Source organism: Coloeus monedula (assembly GCF_965178545.1).
Source record: "Coloeus monedula genome assembly, chromosome: 7".
Lineage (NCBI taxonomy): Eukaryota > Metazoa > Chordata > Aves > Passeriformes > Corvidae > Coloeus > Coloeus monedula.
Window position 1 is genome coordinate 4,553,051 of NC_138787.1, and position 27,545 is coordinate 4,580,595.

General features: G+C 40.9%; 1 protein-coding gene across 2 annotated transcripts; it reads left to right on the forward strand.

The window, feature by feature from the left end:
• The first annotated feature begins 419 nt into the window (after positions 1-419).
• MYL1 (myosin light chain 1) lies at positions 420-18,772 on the forward strand. 2 transcript variants are annotated; one of them, XM_082285363.1, is made up of 7 exons: positions 420-698; positions 11,468-11,495; positions 14,607-14,750; positions 16,371-16,544; positions 17,068-17,145; positions 17,622-17,664; positions 18,453-18,772. In XM_082285363.1, the coding sequence occupies exons 1-6, from the start codon at positions 573-575 to the stop codon at positions 17,648-17,650; spliced, it is 579 nt and encodes a 192-aa protein (XP_082141489.1). In that variant the 5' UTR covers positions 420-572; the 3' UTR covers positions 17,651-17,664; positions 18,453-18,772. The 2 variants fall into 2 exon arrangements, with proteins under 2 accessions (XP_082141489.1, XP_082141490.1); XM_082285364.1 differs by lacking the exons at positions 420-698; positions 11,468-11,495 and adding exons at positions 10,303-10,432; positions 11,195-11,219.
• The last annotated feature ends 8,773 nt before the right edge of the window (positions 18,773-27,545 follow it).

Consider the following 27,545-nt stretch of genomic DNA (forward strand, 5'->3'; position numbering starts at 1 on the left):
CCACGAAAGTCAAAATTACTATTTGAAACTGAATCCTCCTGGAGTACTACACAGGCATGAGGGAAAAGGGGCCAGGAGGGAAGGAAAGAAAGAAGATTTATTACTTAAGCAGAACTAAAATTCTGATGAGGAAAAGGACCATTCAATCCATGCCCAAATTTCAGATCAATGGCAGATATGAAACTGGGCTTGTTATATTTCCCTCTCCTTTGCATACTTAAAAAAGACAGGCGAGGTGGATTGGGTTTTAAAGGGGAAAAAAGTCCCTTGATCTCATAAAGCCCTGAACTCTTATATTCCATTTATAGCTCTAGCTAGAATGACATCCCCCTTGATTATCAGGCTGTCCAATCCAGCTGCATGTGTCAGGGCTGTATGAGGCACTAAGTGAAATATATATATGCCCTTACAGAGTTTAACATATCGGATCCTCCTCCAGGGCACAGGCTGTGGCTCATTCTGACCATTGCTCCTCTCCCAGGAATCACTTGTTAAGTGGTTTTTGTTTGTTTTTTTTTTTTTTAAACTTTTTTTGGGGGGGCACTTTTACTTTCCAGTTTAAGCAACACAAAATGGCACCAAAGAAGGACGTAAAGAAACCAGCAGCAGCTGCAGCACCAGCGCCTGCGCCAGCACCAGCACCAGCCCCTGCGCCAGCCAAGCCCAAAGAACCTGCCATCGACCTCAAGAGCATCAAGGTAAATGTGTGTGTGCTGATCACAGGCCCACAGGGGAAAGGCAGTAGAGTCCTGGGTAAGAGTTGCAGTGAAGTGTTGCGTATGTTTGGTTCTGGTTTGGAGACTGCAAGGAAATGAATGAGTAACCTCAGCTGATAGATTTGCTGACGTGCCTGAGATTTTAACTATTTTAGTAGCTTTAGAGTGTAAGGCATGGTGCATGATTTAACACAGGAGTGAAGCCTGGGGATGTCAAAAGTATGTTGGAGTGTGGACCTCAGACATTTTACCCAATTGGTACCAGTCTCACTTGTTTGGTAAAGATAAATTTTTAAAAAATGACACAAAAACAACAACAACAAACAAAACAAAAAAAAAAAAGAAAAGAAAAAAGAAAAAAAAAAAAGAAAAAACCACCTAAAGTAGGTACATGAGGACAGGAAAGGGGTTACTGAAACTTGAAATACAATGTTTTCTCATAGCGCTGTACTAAAACCTATCTTTTATAGTTTAAAATTCTTTTCCAAATTTTTGAACCACCTGATGACGCTTTGGTCATGTGCTTTGAGATCAATATGACTTAAGTTTAAAAGAAACAAAACAAAACAGTTTAAAACAGAGAGATTTGGCAGTTTTTCCTATTTTTTTTTCATTTGCACTGTACAACAAACACAGGTGAGACCATGAGCAAGAAAGCCACGGATGGAAACATTTCAAGTGATTTCTTCTCACCCTTACATGTTTGATCACAATTTGTAATTTGCTGCAAATTGAAAGCAACAAAGAGAAAGAGTCTTTTGGACGTTTCCCTCTGACTGCACTGCCATTTCTTCTCATAATGTCTTTAGATTTTGCATGTCAACCAGCATCACTCACTGTTGCCCTGACCCTTCAAAGAAAACTCCTCCATTTCAGGAGATTCTTTACTTAGGAAAGAGGAGAGGGAGGCTAAGCAGTTAAGAGATGAAGAGACAGACTAGTTTCTCTGAGTAGCACTATAAATAGTTATTCTGCACCTACCTGACAAGCTGATTGGTCCCAGGACCAATTCGCTGAATTCTACATAAAGAATCATGCCTATTATGGGTAAAAGAAGGACAAAAACTACTAATAGGACCTATACATGATGAATTGTATTTCAGATACCTTAATATATATAGTATCAAGATGTTAAGCCATTTAGTGAAACTTCTCCAAGTTTACTTTAATTTTAACAATCAGTAGTCAGTGTTTTTCTGAATAAGTATGTATCTTCTCATAAGACTGAAGCTGAAGCCATTGAAAAGAGGAAAAAAAAAAGACATTTTGAAATACTTAGAATTTTGAAGAGTACATGAAAAACCCACTAGTTTTGAGCATACTGTCTGAAAATTAGATTAGGCCTCACATTGCACTAGATGATAGGGAACCAAGCTAAATTTCCTGCTAAATAACTTAATGGGATTTGATAGCTTTCTATGTCCAGTTAACCAGGAGAAAACAGAATTTTGAACTCCATTGAACCTAGCTAATCTATCTTCATATAAATAATAAGATATTACCAGCTAAAAAATGTCAGATTGCACTCTGAGGCATCTTTGCAGTTCACTCCTTTATCCAAATGAAATAGCAGCAAGAAATATACACTGGTAGAACAGAGAAAACTCTCCAGGTTTTGTCATATTCAGACTGATAGAAGAACATGGAATTTAGGGAGACTTTCTTTTGAAAGATAGCAGGCAAAATATTTTCTTCTGGGTCCCAACCAGCCCCCATGGGTTGTTACCCCTTTTCACATTTTGAGAGTTCAGGCAGTGAAGGGAAACAATTTCATGTTATAAGTAATTTGCCTAGGATATGTGGCAGAGTCAGGAATCAAAGTTTTTGGAGTCTTAGCCAAGTCCCTCAATTATTTCTCAGTCCTTCCATTCAGCCACCAAAGTCTCAGCATGATAAAAGGTACAGCACCATTTCCAGCAAAACTTTGGAACCAGGGAGTACTTAAAACTAAGCTTTTGACTGGGACTGAATGAACAGTCCTGACCTTGGGCTCTTTGCAGTGATTTGCCAGACAAGGAGACAAACCCCACATCACTTTAAAGAAGGGGATCAATTGGGCTATGCTTCACTCCTCAGGGAATTAGCAGCCATGCCAGAGGTTGCTACTCAGGTGGTGCTCCCAGCCTGACTGGGAATGTCAGGCTACAGTGCCAGGATGATTTGGGGAGCCACACAGCAGGTAAACACACAGAGAGGATTTGTTAGCTTTTATAAAGACACATCCAAGCCCCTTGTTACAGCTGGGGTGGGTAAGGGTAGAGTTGCCTAACCAGGGCTTACAGCTTACATTTGGCTGTGTACTTCATTCTCAGTTGGCATCAGAAGTCATCATAGTCTCCAAAACAAATATGGTGGTTTACAAACACAAGTAGTGATTCTCTTGGTGGTACCTCCCCACTCAGATGCCCTTTTTGGCCTATCTTCAGGGAATCTGGTTTTCTGAACTTTTTGGGATACACATTTTGCAACTTTGGCACTTTTTTTCCTCCTTTCTTAGGAGGACTCAAGCTAGGTTTGTCTATCACCATCAGAAGCTGTGATTAAGTTGCAACAGGCCATTCATTCTTTTCTGTTCTTTATCCATCTCTTGAAATTAAGCCAATTAGAGCAAATATGTGGTGATTTGCTAGTGTCAACAGCATCTTATACAAGATGTTCTATTTTTGAGCAACATCTATGGACTATAAAACCGAGTGACAGGAGCCCAACTCATAGACTCAAATCTCTAAACTCAGCCCTTTTACGGCTCAGTTTGGGTTACAGCATAACAACCATAGGAAAGAGAGTCAAGGCAGAGACAAAGAAGTTGGTTTTAAATGGAAATGTGAAGGCCTATTTCCCTCTACTCAGGGAACACCATAAAAACTCAATCTGCTTTGCACAAGCCTTTCCAGACCAAACGTACATTTCCAATTTTCTTTATTACTAACATGTCTTGGATTTGCATAGACACAAAAGTTAAAGATTAAATAATAGCTGAGAAGCGAACAGGGCAATGGATGCAGCTGAGAGCCACCAATGGGAACCAACCATGACTAAAATCAAAATGACCATAGAGATAATTTTCTTAAGAGACCCCCAAGAATTCTGCAGTTAAAACTGTGGCCCAGTACGCCCCTAAAAAGACAGCTTATCTGTTTTATCAACCTTCTTCTCCCATACAAGCTTGAGTGAGAAGGAATGTTTAAGTGATGAAAAACACTACTGTGGGTCTATGTCTGCAACAACTGGAATGAAACATGAATGATGCAGATGTCCCATGCTTGGTTTAGCAACCGAGGCAGTGGGAAATGGATAAACTTCCCATTGCACAAATCTGTATAACTTAGTCCCTAGTACCAACAAGAAAAGCATGCTGGTTTCCTAGTGGAAATCTAGGAGTCCTTCTCACCACAAGTAACCAGCCCTTGGACAGAGCCCAGGCTCATAAAATCAACTAGGATGCAAATGCTGAAGATGGTGAGTGCAGTGCTTTGCAGGCTTCTGCTCTGCAGATGGTGATCTGAATGTGTAGCACCCTGATCTGGTGACACATTAGGTCCTTTGCTTCAAGGATACAGCTGAGTATCCTCGCTTGAGCAGAGACAGAGATTGGACAAGTGTCCACAGTGGAAGTGAGGTTCAGGGGTACACAAGGCTTCCTATGCTGGTGTTTTTAAGACTGAAATCCCAGGACATCAATTATGCCATGCCCAACTGCAGATAAGCCACCCAAATGTTTAGGAGAAAAATAATTAAAAGCTACCAACTAGTAAAGGCTTGCTAAAATCTTGTGTAACTGTGTGATGCATGATGACAATGCCTGTTGCATGGAAGCAAGCCTGTGATTGCTTTTAACTGAAGAGCTCTAAGGGCAGTAAAAAGTATTTCTCCAAGTGTCGTTATTTCTTGTTACATTCTCTACTTGAGTAGATCATCTCTGAACAGACATTGCTTTGGATATAACCAGAGAGAGATAAACTCACTAAAATGCACTGACAGAAAACTCCTGGGCTGGAGGGTAAGCAGCACTGCAAATGTCAGCTGAAGCACTCGGAGAGCTGTTGTGCTGCAGACCAACTCCACATGAAGCTGTGGAGTGAGAGCAGGAATGTCAACGGTAGCTTTGCTCAGAAGCGCTATGGGGTTTTTTAGGAAACAGCAGGTTTTTACTTGAAACTTTTGGAACAGGTCTTCAAATTATGCCTGATCTAGCTCCAGCTATGACTCCAGAAGGATTCCCTAGGACTGGTGATCTGTTGGACAAGGTCACCAGTCCCAAGTGTCCATACAGGTAGGAAGGGGACAAGCGTCAATATAAATTCAGTCTTAAGAAGTGTAAAAGTGCCTCTCTGATGCCATCCAGACCAGCTTCCTGCTACTGCTTTGACCCGTGACACAACACCACCCAGGATCCAGCCCGGAACAGCCCCAGCCACAGCCCTTGCCTCTCTGAACCTCACCACTGACATGTCACAACCCATGCTGCTGACAAACACAGGACAGGCAAGGCATGGCATAAAAGTGTCACAGGACAGGCAACTTGGACAACAGATTGCTGCACACCAAGACATCCCCTTGGGACACTGTTGGAAACGACACACAAAAAACCACAGCTTAGTTTTGTTTACAAAGTTTTCAGAAGAACTTTGCCTCCTTTTCTTCCTAAACTGCTGCTAAGCAAGGAGTCCCTCAAAAGTAGAGAGTACCCACACATATTAGTAGAAATTTTTCCTTAATGTTGCTAACCAGAAAAATTTTTTGAAAAATAATGATTTTTTTCTTTAAACAAGATCCATCCTTAGTAATTCACAGCTTTAGCAGCATTTAAAAAAGAATACCTATAGCCTTTGGAGGCTCTGGTGAATGGCAAACCTTGGTAGAAACAGCGGAATTTAAAGCAAATTACACAAAATATAACATTTTAAGAGTGCACAGGGTAACTCCAAGTGTTAACAGGAGTTACGTGGCAGAGCTTTACTCCCATCAAACAACCCCACAATATTTCTAAAATACTGTTTTAAGCCCCCTCAGAGCACAGAGACATTGTAAAACGTAGTAACAAGATATTTGAGTTAATCTTACATAAAGCAAGAAGGTGACAAATTTAGCCAATGACAAGCAGAGAAAGAAGTTGTCTGTAAGGAGATATGAAACAAGCAACCTGGAAATTTGCCCTTGTTTCACTAAGGCTTTATTACATCTTATACCCACTGCCAAGAAGCACTTTCAACTGACTAGTTTACCACAGAGCACTTAAATGTCAAGTAGCAAGGGTTTAAATTACATTAACACTCTAACAGTGCCGCTGGGAGGCATGTTAAAACAAGAAGTCCCTGCAAAAGCAGGGCTCCAGAGCCTCATATCTTGTGTATCCCCTTGATTATACACATTCAAGCACAAAAGCGATTAGAAAAGGAACATGTTTACAAATGAGTACTGCTGAAGGCACTTTCCCCCTGAAGCTAATGAAATGTGTTTAAAAGGATATGATCAACAGTGCAGCTAGAGTGCATATCACACCCAGATATTTCAGAAGGGCACATTAATTAAACGTCAAGGCTCATCCAAAAGTTTTTGCACAGCTGCAAAGCAACTGTGAAGTTACAAGTTTTAAAAATCTGTAAACTGGAAAGTTACACAAAATGTTTAGGAAAAAAGTCAAATTAATCTGCAGTCAAGTCATTTAAACTCAGAGATATTTTTAAATTATTATTTCAAACCTCATAGTATCACACATGCAATTTTCTCTCCTGTATTAATGGTGGTTGTTTTTATTCGTTCTACAATTGTATTTCTAGGCAGCTCTGTTCTCAAAACAGACCTCAGTTTCTCAAAAGCTCTTCTGCTAATGTTTCTCTGCCTCACATGACAGGAATCTAAATCCATCAGGCTGTTAATTCTTACTTAAATGAGAAGCAGCCTCTCTAAAACCTACGGCATTGATTGCACAAGTTACATAACTGAGGCAAGGGATGGGAAAAGGACAACCTGCTTCTCAGAGGGGTTTGGAAGCTGTGTAATCCTGCACTCAGTGATGTCTACTAGAAAAGATGTGCAGCTGTATTAATCATGGAGCAGACATTAACAGTGAGCAGGTACCATACTGTAGGCACAATCCTAGCTTAACTTCATTAAAAAAAAAAAAAAAAAAGAAAAAATTCCTCTAGTCCTCATAGAAGGCTAAATATACAAGAGTATTATAGGAGACTCAAATTTTATCCTCTCTGATTTTCCAAGATATCTGATTTGTTCTAACCTCTTTTAAAGGCAGTGCCTTGAAATATCTGATGACTCTTTAATAAACTCCTCAGATGACTCACTTCTTATCATTCATCCAAAAGGTAACAAGCAGATGGAGCAGCTTAATGCTTTAACTCCCAGCAGCACCCTTTCCCAGGGCTTTTCATCCTGTCCAGACCTTTCCTGAGTTACAGTGAGCAGAAGGCAGCTTCCCCTCAGCACAGCTGTACTCACTCCCAGTACCCACCAGCCTAAAGAGGTGAGCACAGCATCATACTGTAACGCTTGGGGCCCTAAGGCACATAAACCAGTGGTTTTTGGGAAATCAGGAACTTCGTTAATAATTTGGAAATAAGGATTTGTGTGGATTGGGTCTCTGTTTAGCTGGTGATAAAGAGTTACATACAACCCCATCCACCCCACCCAATAACTGGGACCTGGTCAGAATGCCTCTAGCAACAGAATTACTAGAAGGTGGACACAGATAATGCAAGGAACAAAGCAAAAAAAAACCAAACTCAAAACACACCACCTTTTTCTTTGGCACAGATAGCCTTCTGTATAATAACTCTGCCCATAAATAAGGGCTATATGAAGTTAGAAAAATCCAAGGCGTTCTGGTCTTTTCCAGGTGTTTCAGTTGCTTCAACCTTTCATTCTTTTTGCTAGGGGTCGGGCATTCAATTTTTGTTAAACTGGACTCCCTGAAATATCAAAATCATCCCTAAAGCCTCAAGACTCACAGTGTCCTCTGACAATGCAGAGAACACTGCCAAGATCAGAACAAAGACCAGATCACTGCAAAATATTTCTTTGTCCCTTTTGAATTTTCTGAAAGCTCCTTGTAGAATCAGAAATCTCACCTTCAGTTTCTTTTAAGGAGTATTTGACATATTTTTCATCTAGGCCATCTTGTAGGGGCCCTTACTGAAAGCAAGTACACCTTAACCCCCAACAGACCTATTGTCTTAGAGCAGGGCTGTCCTTAATTTAAGTGAATGCAACATGTCCATGCTAGAATATTCCTCCCCAGTAAAATTTTAGTGAGATTTTATTCAAGGATCAGTACTAAAATGAAGGGCTGATATGGTGCACTTGTTTTTCCTCATCTGAAATCTGAGACAAAGTCTTATATGGTCAAAAGATAATTAGATTATGTGTAGACCCCTCTCGATTGATAGATATTTGATAGCCCATTTAATCCAGATGAGTAATCCAGGTACCTGTTTTCTATGCCCAAGACAAATGCACTCCAATTATTTTTTGCCTGGCATCTTTTGGGATGAGCTTTGCTGTAGCCAAACATAAAACTTATCTGTTCAAGAAAATGAGTCTAAGATTTCCCTAAAACAAAAAAGAAGCAAACAAAAAAACAAACAAACAAAAAATTCAGATCTGTTTTCAGGGGAACACTTCCCAGTTGCCAGCACTGCAGAGCAAGATGCTGAGGGCAGAAGGAAAATTCCACAAAAAGCAACATTCTACATTGACCCAGACACCATTTCAGCTCTGCCAAAGTCTTCGAAAGCTCATCTATTAATTCATGGGTAGTGATGGCAAAGATCTCGATGACCTTTCTCACTTGCCCAATTTCCAGCCCCAGCCAGTGTGAATCAGGAGCTCTGCACTGTGCTAAACCTATGTCAGCAAACCCAGTGCAAAAACACCAGTCCCTTTTCTATGCAGCTGCACCTGATTGTGGCTACACCATCAGGAACACATCCCTGTTCCCACAGGCTAATAGATTACAAATAGCAAAAGAAACACCAAAACCCAACAACAAACCAATCAACCAAAAGCAAAGGATTGTCAGTGAAGCTTTTTTTCATACTCAGTATATTTCCAGGTATTTCTAAAAAAATGCAAATAATTTGTTTGAACAGAGCTTTTTCCAGCTAAAATGGCAAGCTCAGAAAAATCTTCGCAGTTGCAGCTTTATTTTTTTTAAATAGGAGGTAGGAGGTTAGTATCTCAAATATATTTAATTTGACTGTTCTGTTTAGTAACACCAGTAAAATTAAGTCAGCTTGAATTTGATTCTTTCATTCAGAGTCCTCAATATACTGAAATACACAATCACAAAGGTTATGCTTCTCTTCAGGGTAACGAAGTAAGCTACAGGAGGAAGTTTTTCTCACTAATCACATCTCATCATTAGAAAACCGAGAGCAGTGACTGCTCAACAGAGGCAACCAATAGAAGTCAAAAGGGGGGATTTGAGTTCAGAACTGAGAGTCTGTTGTTGTCACACAACTATTCCCACCCTGGCTTCATGACATTCTTGATCTGGTTGAGGCAACAGGGAAAGGAAGAAGCTTGGAGCAAATTTTGCTAATCCTTTACATGTCATAACATCCATTCAGATATTTGACCTGGTCTTGGGGGATGCTACATGGTGGGCCTAGGTCTTTTCTAGTAAAAAAGCTGCAGCCTCTACCTCCTGCTCCCTATCTGTAGGCCCACCATGACCACCCTAAAACCCAAAAAGTAAGTACCCCTTTCCCCACCATAAACAGTCATCCTTCCAGTTCACAAAGACTTTTGGGGTCCTTAGCTCCTATCACAGTTTCTCCTTTGCCTCAACCTCACAAACACCTGAGCAGCACCACTTCTGCACACACCTGTGAGCTCTAAACACAGCACCCTGGTGCCCTACCTAACCCCAGCCCCAGAGGAAGAGCATCCTAGAGATCACAGGCTACCACGAGTATAGATTTTCCACTGCCCTGCAGGGTACATCTACACATTAGCCACTAACTTAATATAATTGGTTCCAAAATACACAGATAATTATTCCTTTTAAAATGTTAAAAATTTGGAAAACGTGGTAAGTGCAGAGGAAGAGTTTCACAACAGGGTACCACCTCTGTTGACAGATAACTTTTCTGCTCAGTGTCAACAACTCGATCCCCCTGAGCAGACAGGCAGCAGAACTACTCTTCTAATGTTGGGCATTGTATTATCCATGTAAGGGGTTGAGCAAAGCCCAGCAAAGATATGAGGACCATTCAGCTGCATCTCATACATCCTGCAAGCCATGTGTATAACCAGCCAGCTGGGCAAACGTGGCACTCCTCACCCTCAATGCTCCTTGCTCACTGACTCTACAGCTTATCGGAGAAATAGAATCCTTCCCTATAAGGAAGTCTTGGTAGATCTGGACAAGGAGTATCTCCTCCTGATGGTATGGACCCAGAAAGTGCTGACGTGAATCAAACTTACTGCTTGTCACTCCCTGCCCCTCTACAGCCTCCTAAAAATAGCCATCATAAGATGTCTATCAAGACATGGAGCCTCCTGTCACTTTGCCCTAAGAAAGCTAAAGAACTCGCCAAGGGGAGGGACCTCTTACTTCTGACACCTAATCCAGGCAATGCCGTCATCACTACCGGATAAATAAGGGGAAGAAAGGCAAGGAAAGCAGGACCACTCTCAAGACCTCTCAGCTAATCCTTTCTGCCTTTCTGCTGCTCTGCATTTCCAACTCAATCATGGTGGGTGCACTGGAAAGCTAATGGTTAGCAGCCAGCCAGTGTATTTTACACATGTAAATGGGGCTTCTTGCCCATGTTAGGTCTTGGCGGGTGGGGGAAGGACAGTCCAGAAGACAGTTTAGGTTTGCTTGGTTTTCCTGTCTAAACTTAAAGGACTATGCAAGGTTTTCCAGCTAGCCTCCAGTTCCGAACTAGGCAACAGTAGTGGTGCAGCTTCCACAGCTTCCAACAGAAGGGTTACAATTTCCTAACCTTTTTTTAATCAAATGCAACCAGCTAAAGTCGTGAGGACAAATCGTATTTTTATATAAGCAAATATCATAGATTAGTACTTTATGAAACGACGTACCATCAAAAACTAATTTGAGACATAAAGGGATTGATTTAATTTCTGTGTTAATGAAAAGAACCTTGCTTGTTTAAAAATATTACTTCAAATTGTATAACTAAAATGGATCTATGCTGAAACAGTAAATGGACCTGATGGTAATTAATGACTTCTTTGTTAGTTAAGAGACTTTCAATTTTTGTTGCTTCTTGCCATAGCTCTGGCTTTCCTTGGGACATAGATTTTATTGAAAACTTTAAGAATAGACTTGCTGATGCGTTTTTACACAGGAAGTTGCTAGATTAGGTTGCTATGGCCTAACTACATTAGAGACAGAAGTGAAAGCACGCAGGTACTTTGCGCTATTTACTTTCTCTCAGTGCATTTTCAGCAGTACTAGTTCTTTTTTCTCTCTCTTTTCTCCCCAACTGCAGTCCTTCTCTGCTGATGAAATCAATGGTAAGTGAAATCAAAGTTAAACTTTAACAGGGGGCAGGAGGGGGAACACCATGGCTACCAAATGCTAAATATTCACTAGCCTTAACAGCTCTTTTGCTATCTGCATTACTTCTGCACATTTGACAGGCCAAATTTTTGCTCTTTTGGAAGATGACTCGTGGATTGAGCTGGATGCTTTAGAAAACACACAGGTTGTCCCCAGCCCCCCCTTCCTAAGCTATTTTTTGTGATTAATTTCCTTCCAACAGATCGAGTTCTCCAAGGAGCAACAGGATGGTAAGTTACAAGAGAGCTGATGTGTTTTACATGTATGTGGGTTCAGAAAAGAGCTACAGGCTCAGAAATTAACTTTTATGAAACAATGAGCTAAGACTTCATCTGGTATAAATCACCACACTATTGACTTCAGAGCAGTGCTGATGACTTATGCTGAAGAAGAAGGTGACCGTAGACCTACGTGTAATTTATCTGGATGTTTGTTTACACGCTATCTGAACTGAGAAGTTTATACCATGGTACAAAGAGGAAATACACTGTCTCTACCTACTGAACATTTTTCAGTTGTGCTCCTGTTCTGGCTCTTCACAAGGATGCTGAATATAAGTCTTAAACTTGACCATCTCAGGGGAAATAGGCAGAAGGAAGACAAGAGGAGGAGGAAGTGGGTTGAAAATTTGACTTAGCTGCAGTGACTTTGCACTCTCACGTGAACAGAAGAAGCAAGAGTTCTACGTGTCAACTTCTGACAGGAGGTGTTGTGGAAGGGGAGGAACAAATGCTGGTTTACTGTAAAAATATTCTTTAAGCATGGAAATAGCCAGCAAATAAGCGACCTGTGTAAACTGCTGCTTACACAATAGTCTGGATATGCTGCAATTCTTGAGCATCTCACTGTATTTTTTGATTCACAAGCAACTTGCAGCTTCCAAACTTTTTATTTCAATCTTCTAGAAAAATTCTGACATGAACAATAATTCTAACTGAAGCTCTGAAAATCTAATTTTAAGTGTTTCAAATAGCCTAAGAGATGCATTTGGGCTATATTAAGTAACATCTAAAAATGTCAAAAAATCAGTAGCACATATATTAGACTGAAGAAAGTGTTTAGAAAAGAAGATACAAGGATTTCCTAGAAATTCAGAGGGAGTGGAATAGCTAGAAACAGGTCTCAAGAGAGTCCTAAACTTTGTGAACATGAGCCTGTTCTCAGTTACATCATCAAAGCAATAAGGAGAGGTATAGTGCAGCAAGTGAGACCGGTAACAATTCTCTTCTTGCAGTTCAGACTCTCTCGGTCACAAAAAAAGTCATTTGGACTCTTCCTTACTTTTTAATTCTGAAGCTTTTACAAAAGGATTGGGAGGATTCATGGAAAAATGTCCTCAATTCAAAGCTGCTGGCATGTATAATGAAGCAAAATATTTCTTACTGCTTCCCTATGTATTTCAGCTGCTGTAACATTACAATGACTGAACCTAGCAGCAGAGAAATGGAAACTACTTGAGAGAGGGAGAATTTCCCAGGAGCAGAGATGGCTCACCCTCAGTAACTATTTCCATCGCACAGGTTGATGCACCAGCACCTGCGTAGTACCATCCTCAGAAAGATTTTAAACGTGCTTGCTCCAGCAGAGGTATAAATTAGGACTGGCTATTAAAAAAAAAAAATTAAAAATAAAAGCCCCACAGCAAAGATATATTGCAGTGAAATGCATGCCTGAGAGACAAAAATAAATCAGTTCTTTTCTCCAAGCTGGGGAGCTGTGTTCAGAACCCAGTGAACATAAAACTTCATGGGGTTTACAAAATGCAGAAACTCTCCTGATGGCTTTGCTATTAGCACACTGGCATTGTTTTATACTTCGCTGCAGCTAAAGGTCATTGATTTAGCAGATGAAAGATTAGATCATATGGTAGAAATCACTACAGCTCCACTGATCTCAGCTTCTGGAGCTGATACCAGGAAGCTCTATACAAGTCCTGAAGGCCATAATTTCATACCCTGCAATAAAAGCTGTAAAGAAAGAGAGTTAGCAGCAAAGGGTTATAGGTGTCTCACATCAGAGGATTAGTTTCAGATGTATTAGATTACAGCCAAGCAGGCTGACACTCTGTATCAGCACTTTTACTGGGTGCCAGCAACAACTCCACCAGGATGGTACAAGGAAGACTAAAGCATAAACATAAATACCTCTGCATTACATGTTCCCAGCACAAGATGAATGAAGACATGATCCGAAATGTGGCTTCTTACTCCTAAACCTGCCCCAAAGCAGAATGAACATTCCACAGGCTGCAAAACACAAAGCCTGTCTGGCTGCTGGATGTGCATCACAGCCAAGGAAAAGACATTTTACTTGGTTTACTTGGAGCTAAACCACAGCATCATCAGACAGTGCAGTGCAGAAGAGATCAACAGCACAGTCCAAGATGCTTGTGGCATATGAAGTTCAAACATAGCTTTTTACCCACACAGTTGACCTTTGTCCCATCCTCTTTTTCTAAAGACACAGTTCTTTATTCAAAGACTCTAAAAAAGCCAAAAAATATAGTAATATGATTGACATGGAACTTCACAACAGAAGATGAAGGCTGGCAATGCAATGAAGGCAACTATCTGTGCTGATTTTTGTAGGAGAAATGCCTGTACCCAAAGGCCTTGTCCAACAAGAGGAAATAAGTGAACACTGATCACTTGGCAGCACTGAAGGAAGTGAAGTCTCAAAGTGAGAACACTGGAAATGCACAGGAAAAAGCACCACGAGTACTTCCACTGGAAAAGCAGAATATGCATTCATCTGCAAGAAGCAGGGACACTACAAAGCACAGAAAAAAAGAGGGAACAAACATGTTTAGAAATCCCATTGTAAGGCAATTTTAAGGGAAAACAACAGTAAAAGCATTTGAAATCCACCTTCTAGTTTCCTCTTAGCACTGTGTAGTTGAGATGCTGGGATTGCAGGCAGAACCCACTGAAGCAGGCAGAGGGTTTGCACTGCTAGGCACTTGACAGTCCCAGTTCTCTGGAGAGATAAGGTGGAGTAGATAACAACATTTTTACCATCTGCTGCTACATCATGTGAAGAAACCTGTTCCTGAATGACAATGTTGGTAGAGAACTTATCTTCCCCCTGTCCTTGAAATAGCTACAGGGTCAATCATAAAGCTATTGATGGTTATTAGAACCAGGAAAGATATGAAAGGTAGATATAAAAGTTTAAAAATAGTGAAACAGAAATGTCAGAGGGGAGGAGTTTTTCTTGGGACTGTGGGCCAAAGATTCCCCTGGCTGACTCCCCTGGAGTCAGTGGAACAGTGCCAGAAGACAACAGGCTCACATCTTTGTCAATAGGGAGCTGCCTGGCTCAATGTCGCTCTTCTCTTGCAGACTTCAAGGAGGCCTTCCTCCTCTTTGACAGGACTGGTGATGCCAAGATCACCCTCAGCCAGGTTGGCGATATCATCCGGGCACTGGGGCAGAACCCTACAAATGCAGAAATCAACAAAATCCTGGGAAACCCAAGCAAAGAGGGTAAGTGCCCTACAGTCTTTTGGGCCGTTCTTGAGATTGAGGAACAGAAATGAGGCAACACCAATAGTCACAGCAGGAGAGAGGGGAGCTCTTACTCTGATGGGGAGTGAGGGAGACTATGCAACAATACATGGTATTGCACTAATTTCTTTGGAAGAAAATGATGTTGATGGGGAATAGAGGAAAACCTTCTCCTTAGGACATAGGGAGTTCTCTGTAGGGACCGTTTTGGTGTCAACTCAGTGTAGGCATAACACACACTCATTGTTGCTCACAGTCCATTAGTGCCCCAGCTTTTCCTTGGGGAGCTGTGAGTCCATTTCTAACAGCTGATACTCAGCTCTTCAGGTCCTTCCAGTGCAAGAATTTCTGCATAAGCCAAGACATGTCCCAGGACTGGAAACCCATCTGTATATTTCAGCTGACTGGAATGGTATTTCCAAAGCTCCTACAAACCTGGGCACACTGAGGCATATATTGGCCATTTATTATTGCAGCCCTTTTTTATTTCCTTTTCCTCCCTTTTAGAGATAAAAAGAAAGGATAAATAATGTAGTCCCCTCCTTTTATAAGGATCTAGAAGCAGGTGATCCCTGATTTCAGTCATGCAGAACCATATTAAAATAAGCTAAATTATATTCACATCCTCTGGCCTGGTAAAGACAGCTCTGAACAACAACTTAGAAATCTTTGGCACCAGCAGGAAGCATTGAGGACAAACACGGAGGTGAGCTCATACCAGGACTTGAAGTGATTCCAGCAATAACTGACAGTAAATTTGATATAAGCTACATAGCAAAATAGGTTTTGTAACAACTATATAATGAAAAATATCTGTCACATTTCCATCTATTATATTTTGCTACTGCCCAGATGAAGGCTGGCAATGGAAAGATCCAGGAAGAAGGAAGAAAGACTAGAAAGATTATTTTATTTGGCAGCCTTGATCAAAAAAAACCAAAAACAAACCCCAAAACAAAGCAAAACGAGCAATAACTTTTGGTTCATGAGAGGAAAGGGGTTAGATGGACTAAGCTCAGGAGGTCTTAAACCTCCATTGTGAACATGCCCAAATTTACTATTGGCAACCCACCACACTGTACTTTCCTAGTTTTAATTCGTTTATTTTTTTGCTAATAAGCTCTGCCACCACATCAAAGAAACCCTGAAGAGGTCAGTAACATGTGAGCAACCTCAGGGGCTTGTCTAAGTCACCACATCCCACTCTGGTTATCTTTTCCCCATTGCTGGGGCTCAAGATTTTTGTTTGACTGTATTCTGCAGTTCCCTCACTCTCCAAATCCTTTCACAGATTAACTCATAGAGCAAATTACATTTCTGAAAGAAAAATATAGCATGCACACAAGCATACAAAGCTATGTGAGAAGGATCCTGGAGCAAGGATGTGAAAAATCAGATGTATGTGAAAATTAACTCACAGGATAAGAGAATCCAGATTCTGCAAAGGAACTGTCAACTTTTGAGGCAAAGACTAGAGTAAAGGCTAGAAGAAGCTGTGAAAATGAGGTAGGGGAGGCTCTCCCACATTTGAAGGCAAATATGTCTAAGGAATACACATACAAATGTCTAGCATTTAGCAACTGGTGTTTTTTCTCCCAGAGATGAATGCCAAGAAGATTACTTTTGAAGAGTTCCTACCCATGCTGCAAGCAGCTGCCAACAACAAGGAACAGGGCACCTTTGAAGACTTCGTTGAAGGTCTGCGTGTCTTTGACAAGGAGGGCAACGGCACAGTCATGGGTGCTGAGCTCCGTCATGTGCTGGCTACCCTGGGTAAGGGATCATCTTCTCTGCAAGCTCCTCAAACACTGCTGCTGTTTGAAGGCATGAGAGAGGGTGGGAAGGTAGTCCAAACAGTTCGAAGAAGCAGGAGGCTACCAAGTCAGACAAGACTCTGGGTTTCCTAACTGTGAATCCACAAAGAAAGCAAACAGAGCTTTGGGGTTTCTACTAAAGACCAAAGGAAAAGGCTAGGCTTATGACACCTAAATTCAGGCAAGATATTACGAGTGAGTGTTATTTGACGAATAGAGAGAAAAGTGTGTACATCTCAGCGACATAACACAAATGGACAAAAGTAGAGGATTTGCTGCATAGTTTCTTTACTCTGTGGGAATAACTAGAATCCCTATGCATATACGTCTCTGTCTTCTAAAGAAAGTTGAAATTAATTAAGCTCATGTTATATATAGGTGTTTTTTCACTATCTCAGAAAATAAGGAAAGCCTTTGGAAAAGCTGTAGGTTTCAGCCTCAGTTCTGTGTGGAAGAATGAAACAAGTTCTGTCCACTCTCAGGTGAGAAGATGACAGAAGAAGAAGTAGACGAACTCATGAAAGGTCAGGAAGACTCAAATGGCTGCATCAACTACGAGGGTAGGTGCAAGAGTTCAACATCCACCCTACATTTCTCCTCTCTTACACTTTCATTACAGTGGACTTTTAGCCTCTCAGGCATATCATGCAAAGCTCCAGCTGTGTTAGGTCAAAAGACTTATGTGTGAAAACGACCGTGGCAATATGCGTATCCTGCAGTCACACCATGCAAAAGACTCAATTCAGCCACAGCAGAGGAGGCTGTTTTGGTCAACACCAAATCTCTAGACTCTGACTTTATGTAGAGCAGTTGCAGTGATTGTATCCAATAGCTACTGTCTTACCACACTTCAGCAAGAAGAGAGCTTGATTTGTACAACATTAAACACTTAAAACTTCCTATCACCCTATCAGATCAAATCTGACCAGGTACACATTTTTAATGCCATCAGCTCATGAACAGCTGTTATTTTTAGTTATTTCCCAAGGTAACATTTGCTGCTCCTTCTAACTAGCGTATCTGTATTTTTCCACAGCATTTGTAAAGCACATCCTGTCTGTCTAAGAGGAATTCTCCAGGTACCAAATGCTATGTTGTTCTTATTTGCACGCTTAACTTCATCTGCTTGCTATGCTTAAAGGCTTCTACATACCCATGGCCAACAGAGGCTACAAAACCATGACACCAATATTTCCCCAACAATATGAAAATAATAAAATGAGACTTTTGTCCAAAAGCAAAGATAGCAGGAGTGAAGGTTCCTGGCTGTTATTCACAGCCCTGTAACTCATCGTTGTTTAGTAGGTTTTTCAAACACAACGCAAATTGACAGCCTGAGACATTTATCCTACAAGCACAATTGAGATTTTTTTTTTTAACTGAAATCAAAGCAACACCTTCTAATAATTTGTAGATTTCTGTTAAGACAGAGTGGCCTGAATACTCATGTGAGCTACTGAGAACAGGTCTTCAAACAAAATAATCATCTGAAGAAGTATATTGTCACAGTCATGATCAATAGCCAAAAGAGGGCTTCAAAAGTATCCAGTTATTTAGCAAGTAGGGGAAAATAAAAAGAAGAACCCCCCCACCCCCACCCCCAACCTTTATATGCTACTATTTTTCCCAGAGAAAGAAAAAAAAGAAAAACACAAAAAACAAACCCCGAAACAGCAGCTGTCTTTAAAATGCAAACAAACTATTGTGGGCTTATGTTAATTGTCAGTTATTCTATCCAAGGAAATAAAAATTCCCAACTGTAGGAAACAAACACCTCAAAACAGAAATCAAGGGCTCAGTTTGTCATTTTGCAAGTGTTTCTTCAGCCAACATCGACTTCAAATACAACTCTCCCATTCCTTCCCAGAACAAGCCAAATTCAGAAAGACCAGATGGCACTCAAGATTTGCCTGAAATTCTTCCTCAGTCTGTCACCATCAACATGGAAACTGCATAGAACCAGATGATATGACTCCAACCCCACCACTTTTTACCAGTATATCCATGTATCACCTTTGGGCCACTACACTTCCATTTAAAAAACCTGAGCTTTTACCAAAGCAAACCTCATGGAATAAACTCTTACCATCCAGGGTCCATCCATCCCAGCCATCTCTTTCCATGTTATTTGCATTGAAAATATGTAATTTCTTGGAAAAATAAAGCATCCATAAATCCTTGTGGTCACTTTGTGGCTATAAAGTCTTTTTTTCCCCATCTGTTCAAACCCGCTCAAAGCACTATTCAGCAGTTAGTTCATTTTCCATTTTGTGCTATATTGCATACCACAAAATAAAGTTTTATAAAAGAAATACAAATACAGACATTTCCAGTAGGTCACTCTACTTGATCTGAATGAAAAATTCTTTGTTTGGGGTCTGGGAGGAGGAGTAATTAATTAGGGCACTACCACCAACATCAGCATTTACAACATTTTTGGGAGAAGAAGACCTGGTATCTGTTGTCAGAACAGCTCCAAAGGTGGCAAGACCCAAAACCAGGCAGGGTGGCCCTGCTGCAGAGCACCTTGCAGAGCCACTTTTCCCAGCAAAATCTCCTCTGTACTGCTCAGTAGCAGCTAAACAGCATTGTTAGGAAAGAATCCTACCTGCTGTCTCTACTTACAGCTTTATGGACAACTAGAAAGAGCAATCAGAAGTTACAGCCACCCTGAAATGCTCTGTAACTGGGAATAGACCCAGCCCCAGGCAAGAAGGGGCCATCTACCCCTTCTGCAGCAACAGTGGGAACAGTCATCGCTCAGGGAAGTATTGTTACATTCCTGCCCTTAAATGTAGCTCCTCTCTCTTCCTTAAGTGTTCACGAAACTGCCTTAATCCCCATCTGGGTATCAGCCTGTTCTATTAAAATTCTACCTTGCCTTATTGAGTTGCTATGCACAAAGTGACCATAATTCAAGTGCCAACAGGTGCAGAGTGGTGGCTGGCACCAGAATAAACCACAGCCATTCATACAACAGCTGCCTTTTTTCTGAGGCTTCCCAAAAAATCTCCCATTTAAATCCTCACCATGCTGGTACACAGGGCCAAATGAACCTGTGAACTATACCCTGCCCAGAGACTTATGCCAGCAGATAGTTTACAAAGGGTTGCAGTTGCTACACTCAAAATGCAAAGAACCCTGGGCAGAAGAAAGAAGAAAAAAGGAGTTATTAAACTTCATCCTAAAAGGGCAATTAAAAAAAAGTGCAGGCTACACAAGCAGACTCAAAGCACTGCTACACACCCTACTGCTCCTCAACATCCTGCCTATACACCCATGCTCCAGGCAGCTCCTCTTTCCAAGAAACTGTGGATCGCAGTTGTTGGGAAAGCAAAAAAACTGAAAACCAAACCAATATTCCATATATATATATATAGTGAAAAAGTGGCTGACAGCATATACATATGTATATGTATATGTATGTATATATGTATATGCTGTCAGCCTCTTTTTCACCCTTGTCAACGCTGCACTGATGTGTGGTCACAGAACTTGCCTAGTCCAAGGCTGGACACAGCCTAAAGGAAAGGTTGAATTTTCCATCACTTTTTAAAAATTTTTTTTTTTTTTTAATTGATTTCTAAAATATTTGGGACTCAAGCCTGGACAATTAACAAAGTGGGATGACTTCTCATCACTGTAGCAGACAGATTTTTAAGCTGGTTAGTTTTTAAAAACTCACATTCACATTTTTGTTTAAAACAAAATGACAGATTATGAGACATAACTAGGCTGAGGTCAAGCCTCAGAGTATTTCATAGAGCTGTGCCGGGAATGGATTTTTATGCTATCCAAAGGTTTTAGTAATTTTTTAAAATTTCCGCCCTAAATTGAGACAAATACCTGAAAAAAATGTTCACATTCTCTTAAGATCTTAAATAACTCAGTCATTTATAAAGAATAGCAAATACTTTATATACTACTAGCCTCTTTCACCTAGTGACAGCTTCAACACAGGTTTTTATTTATCCATTTTGAAAATGAAGAAACAAGGCGATTTGGAAACCTAATGATAAGGGGGGTTTGGGGCTTTTTTGAGGAACACACAAAACTGTCTAAAAATCAGGTTTAATTTCATCAATAAATCCCACTGAAATGATACCCAATCTGAAAGCACAGTTTGGAAATGCATAAACAGCTTTGGTACCTCATCTGTAGGAGAGCAGAGAAAACTCCTATTTTACCTCAAAACCATTTAAAGGTTGAACTTTTTTCAACCTACTGCCTCCATACTAGTAAAACAAGCATCACTCAGAGCTCTGATTTTGGGGAATGCACCTCACTAAAGGCTGCCTTCTCTTATATTTTGTGTTCACCTAAGGAAAGAAATACTCTGCACAACCAACTCCTCCAAGAGTGACGGAAGACCCCAGCAGGTGGGGAAGGAAAGCCAGCCTGCATCTGTTCAGGCTCTGAATAGAAAAAGTAATTCTCAGTCCCTGTCATCTGACACCTCTTGCCATCACTACATTTGCTTTGTATTTTAAATAGAACATGGTTAATGAGCATACTTTCCACTGCTCCACCCAAATGACAGTTTAACTCCTTAGGACCAAGGCTAAATTCCCAGAAGAAGGTCAAGATGTGAATCATCAGTCCTTGGTATGCAGCACTAGATCCAGCAACTGGCACGGGGAGCAGGCAGCCTACAAAACTGAGGTGGAAGTGTCAGAAGGATTGAGGAGAGATGGTCATCGGCTCCGAGGATGTAATTCTGCTCTTGGCAGGCTGTATTCATTGAGTTAGCCACTATCACACATCTCCACAGCTGCTTCTGCCAGGCTAGGGATAGCCAAGAAACCTCTCGAAGAACAGGATTCATGCGCACAGGGCAGAATGGATTTCAGACAGCAGGGTACTGCAAGAGGAGCAATGTCTCTCAATCTAGCACTGCTCAAGGGTCCAGGTCTAGGAAAAGGCAGAGGCTGTTTTCTACTACTCACAGTGCTTTTCTCTGAAGGTATCCTAGACCCAAAAGTGTCAACCATGTTATCAACAGAAAGATCTCTTACATGCAGGAGTTGAATATGAGAAACACAGATGCTATACTTAATAGGAACAACTGTTTCTGCACTCTATCAACATTCTCCCTAGTCTTGGGCTGTATTTTAATTTATTTTAGAAGAATGGTTTCCAGACAGTGGGTGGTGCAGCTCTGTGCAGAAACAGACACCATATGGACAGAAAGGGGCATTTATCCAGGACAACAAAGCACAGCAGGTCAGGCATGCCTGATGTGTCAAGAGTTGTTTACTGGTCTCACAGCACCAGAGTGTTGAGCAGAGTGAGCTCCACCCACTGCCCCAAACTCATTTGGGCAAAGGTTGTTCAGACATGTCTCCTCAAAACCCTCTCTATATGGCTCTCTTTTCTCATTTCCAGGAGCTGCTAGACACCGGTCAGTTCTCCCTCCCACCTACAGACCAAAAAACTGAGGAAGTACAACAGCCTATTAACATGACCTGGGTCCTTCACACAGATCTGCTAGACCTGACCCTTATAGTACAAGGGCAAACCCAGGAAAGACATCCTCTTGCTGGCAGGCAAACGCGACTGTTCACATCACTAAGACCTCTCAGCCTTCATATCTGTCTTCTTTACATTAATACTGAGGTATTTTTAAAAAGCCACAGTACACACAACACTCCTGTCTGGACAAACTCCACAAATGTAACCCTCCCAGTGAAGTAAACTTGCTTCAACAGCAAAGTATTTTCCTGTTTCACATAGCTACCCTTTTATGGCACTGCACACCATTCTTACAAGAACAATTGTCCCACTTCAGCATGTTTTCAACCAAATCTCAGACTTTAAACACAACACATTTAAGCACCCTTCTTCCAAGTTATCCCAGTTTTGCTTGCAGGCGCCTAGAAGTGGGTGGAGCTTGGAGCCAAGTGGGCGTGACCAGGTTGCTATTCTATACCACTCAAATCATTTGGGGGGGAAAAAAAGGTGAATATGTACCATTTTGTTCTGTTTCTTCCTCAAACTGCCAATGACCAGCACTCTGGACTCTGCCTCTGTTTAAATCACCCTCTCTTCTGCATACTTTTGTTAATACTGTTGCTGTTACTCTTAGTTTTTTTCATCCTATTGTTTTTATCTCGACCCATAGTGTCTGCTTTTGTCCCTCTCTGACCAGAGGCGGCAGGGGGAGGGGAGCAGCTTATTTGAAATTTAACTTCCAGCTGGTTTTAAACCACCACACAAGTACTATCTTATTGTCAATGCAATCCTCCCATAGATTGAAATCTACTCCTTCTTATGCCAGGGAGGCTGACTTTTACAGGGATACAAGGAAGTGCTCAAACATTTAACAGAGAAAAGATACTTCTTTACTAACCTATTATTTCTCATTTATTTTATAACAAAAAAATGCAATACCTTCATTTACCCAGGCTCTTACATTTACTTCAAAATGAAGTATCAAATGTTGCTGAAAATATCAAATTTCACACACATCTACCTTCTAGACTAATTGGCACAGTACATATCAGACCATGGTTTATTAGAGCATTAAACTGAATTTTCCATTATCTAAATCTATTATTTGGGAGGATGGTATATATTAGTTCATAAACTATCATTTCTCCACCAATGTAGCAATAATGGGTAGCAGCACTCCTAAATCAAACTTTTTGTTGTAAAAGAAAGGCTATTGCCAACCCTCTGGAAGGGCCTTGCATTAAGAAATGAATGAGGCAGATTGATAAAAGCAATAAAAAACATCTATGTATTTCCTCAATAGCATGAAAACTATTTCAAGAGGGATTATTCACACTGACTAAAAGAAATAGCAATGATAATATTTATTTGTGATTATACTTTTAAACAGAAAAATTCACTTTCACCATGTCTCCATAGTTTACATGCATCATTTATTTTGTTGGAGAGTACAGTCTTATGTTGGATGAAAGGCATTTAGGCACAGAGAAATGTCACAGGGTGAATTGCAGCCAGTGGCTGCAAGGAATTCAGCTCCTGTTCAATCTCACAAACATCCTTTGAAGCTCACTTGGCCTCTTCATGGTCTCGTGAGTAAAACTGGTCAATGAGGAGCACAATAAGAGAGAGACCAGGACAGTCTTGAGGAAGCCAATGCTAAAGGCAGTACCTCACAGTGGCTCTGCAGTTATGTTCTCCATAGCCACCTGGAACACTTCTCCTTGGTGTGTTTTTCTCTGTGCTGACTTTTTCCTTCTCACCTCCCTGTTGTCTGCCAGGCAGCAAACAGAACTGACTGTTGTGCCTTTGGTCTACATCAGAGCATGTAGGCTGGAACAATTTCAAACCTCTTTTGATCTTACGTGCTACATAGCAGGACAGGGCTATGTAGCATGGGTCACATCCATTTTCCATGAAGGCAGATCCTTAAGAAAACCAAAAGTGAGGAGGAGTGTCTAACGTGCTTCTACCTCACCAAGTCTGGCCACTCTGGAGGTTGTTTTTTCATGGTTCTGGTGCAAGAACCAAGAAATCACAAGTAAACCCCATGTGCCACACAGAATAAGAGAGTAAATGTCTCTCTCGTGGTTGCCATGGGATTTGTGAAGCAGGCTTGGATGTAAAGAAACAAAGCACCTATAATTCATTACATTTGGGGGAAAAAAAAATCTCATGCACTTAAGCCAATCACATTTTGAGGGTTTTGGTCTTGAAACTTGATTCACACTTCATGTAGATTTGCAGTTGGCAGCCACAAAATGTTTGCATGGAAGGGAAGGCCTTGTGATACAACCCATTTTAAAAAAAGAGTTCCTTTTCATGATAAAAGTGTTACTGAATTCAAAGCCCTTCTGAACTAGCAGAGCTGCACAAGCCCCTTTTTAAAAATCTCAACCGAATGGCTATGCTTAACTTCTCATGGCTGGATATAAAGGAAGAGAAAATAATGAAGAAACCCTGTAGTCAGGTATACCTCATAGGAAGGTCAGTACAGCACAGAGTTCACAACCTCAAAAAGTTTAACTGATGTTACAGAAAACCCCATTGGATGTCTCCTTCAGTCACATCCTCTGCATATAGTGCATGACAGTGATTGTCTCTGCCCACAACTACAGTGAGGATGGTGGTATTTAATTTCCTAGAGCCTAGCTAATTAGCCAGTCCTAAGAACATAACCCTCATCCACCCTGCAGGACATTAAGTGTGTCTGGGGCCACCACTTAGTATTAAATGCTTGGAGCAGAGGCTACAGAGAGCCTGTGAGACAATTTTAAAACTAAGAAATTATGACTGAATAAAGCCTTAAAATAGCTGCTGAAAAGGAATTGCTATCCACCCTATCATTAATGTGCAAAATAGTGTTGAGGTCCAGTACGCAAACAAAGTTTCTAGATTGTTTTCCAGAGTTCCTGGTAGTCAGGACTCATTAAAAGTCTCTCTTCTCTGAAGAGAAGCAGCTCTTTCCAATTCCATTAACTGAATTCTTTTCCAGGGCTCAAGAAAACCCTGGAATATTTTAATTTTTGAATTCCAAAACCAGCAGAAATAAGAGAAAGATACACCTCCTTCCAGGTGAAAGGAAGGTAAAACCTTTTACCTTCCAGGTAAAAGCACAATTCCCATGCTTTTGTTACCCAGTTTAGAATTCTGTATCATTCAAGGAACAAGAAGAACATTGTGTACGATAACATGCTGTATACAACTGAAACCATAGTCTGGGCTTCGTCTTAGGCTATTACATTCCTCAGCTTTATCAACTCAGAGACACAAAACCAAAATAAGTTTTCTCTTATATTTCGAAGTATCAGCTCTCCAGACTATTTGCTCAGGAAGGTGTTTTCTTTGGCTCCTTGTGACACAAAGACATATTTTTTACTCAATGCTATACTGAGCTCTACCATTTTTCAAGTTGTTCCCCTTCATGCAAGTGACGGTGCTTATTAACTGCCTCATTAGTTTAAAAAGTGGTTTCAGTTCAGAGTTTCTCATCTGTAACCATCCTGTCTATTTCAAAAGCTAAGTCAGTTTCTAAAAGACAACAAATAAAACACTTCTGCCTTTGCTTAACTTACAAGGTTTCTTCTTGTCTGTGCTTAGTCATTCAGGAGTGTATTCGATCTTCAGAGCAAAGGTTGATGCTTTTACTGTACCTCTTGCTCACCTCTGATGGAATAAAAACCAGCAGTTAATTGAACATGTGTATGGTATGAAGGCCACACAGCAAGAACACATTTTCATAAGAGCAGGACTTGTTTACCTTCTTAGCAAGGCTGCTAAGGCTGTGAAACCAGGCATGCAAGGAAGGCAGGCCAGTATCTACGCAAGCTGAGTACAGCCCCACAATCACAAAGGAGCCTTGCTAATCACCACAGTAGGAATGTAGCCATTCCAGCATGCCTCCTACATTTTCTGAGCTCAACACCTACCCCTGGGCAAGGGTGGTGCTTGCCTAATTTGCCTTCTGGAAAGCAGCAAAGCAAAGAAATCCTTCTTTCCTCAGTGCAGATTAAACCCATTACATTAATTTACACAGTTTGATAGTAGCTTCCATCATGTTATTCCTGTCAAAATTGGTGCTACTTTCTTAGACAAATTCTCTCTCAACCCCTTGCTAAATGGGGGATAAGAAAACATACTTTTCTATTTGCCTGGACTAATAGGTCCAGCCACAGCTGATAAATATCTATTGGTCGCAGTATCTAACACAATTATTGCAAAACATGGGAATGAGTCCATACCATGAAGGACACCTTAAACACACGCCTCTCAATCTCCTTTCACACCACCAACTCAGAACTGGTGAGAATGTTTTTAGGTAAGGGCTGACGTAAGCTGTCTTTCCGCCAAAGACCTGTGGAGGAAATACTGAGTAGCTCATTAGAGCTACTGTATCCAAACCCCCAGTGATTGGTACATGAAATGATACATATGTATTCTCCACCTTTTTTTAAAAAGTGTTAAAAGAAGCTACAGAATTTAGGATTAGGAAACCCTAGCTTCAAAGTTACTTGGCACTTCTGAAGTAAAAGTAGTCTGTGAAGGCTGATCTCAATGTTGTCTTTATCATTTCAGCTCTATTAAATGAGCCAAATGGAGCAGCTTTCTCCTAAATACCAAACCAATAACAAACATGAAGTTTGAAACTGTCAGCATCGATACTGCTTGAACAGAGTTGCTGTAAAACACTATTAGAAGTATTCAATACCACAACACAGGATGTCACTCATTTTGATTCTGATACAATAAAAAGTACAGAAGGATAGTTTCATCCTAACACAACTATAGCACTTATTACACATCAAGGGAGTAGTCCTTTTCTGGGAGATAATGCCTTACTTGCGCAGCCCTGTTTCATGCAATGCTTTCAACCTTCAGCAACACCTTAAGTATATTCATGTCTGCTGTGTTCAGCAAGTGCCTTTATGTGCCTTTTATGTTCACAAACTGCTGCTCTATGTTGCTCAAAAATCAAGTGCATTTTTAATGGTCTGCAGCTGATTTACGTAGGACAAAACCAATCAACAAACTTCACTGATAATTTGAATTCTTCATAGCTCTCCTTGAGAGCTTTTACCCTGTGCCACATGCTAAAGTAAACGCAAACTGATGAACACCTGAGTAGCTGAAGCTTCTTTCTTTGGTATCAGACTTAACAAATTCTCCCCACAGAGGAAACCAGGACTTCAGTCTGTAACATCTATCTTCACTGGGAGTGCTCCCTGAAACTACTGCTCTTCTTGAGCTTTGGTAGAAGTGATTTTGAAATAATTTACTGAGCAAATCATATGGTCAAGCTCCAAATCAGCCCTGCTGCATGCTGAAAACTGCTGACAGCTATCTAACAGACAAAGATATGCCTGCATGGGCCAGCATCCTAGACTAGCAACTCTTTTAAAACACGTTCATTTCATGTTGGAAGACCCAGGGAAAACAAAATCCAACCCATGGTAAGATATCACCTGCCACCAACACCTTCAGACCTGTCAAGTCTCGTTCTCAGCTCATGAGA

Coding starts and splice junctions, on each gene's coding strand:
- MYL1 (XM_082285363.1), top strand. CDS start 573: ATGGCACCAAAGAAGGACGTAAAGAAACCAGCAGCAGCTGCAGCACCA. Junction 11,496..14,606: donor CTCCAAGGAGCAACAGGATG/GTAAGTTACAAG, acceptor CTTCTCTTGCAG/ACTTCAAGGAGGCCTTCCTC. Junction 14,751..16,370: donor GGGAAACCCAAGCAAAGAGG/GTAAGTGCCCTA, acceptor TTTTTCTCCCAG/AGATGAATGCCAAGAAGATT.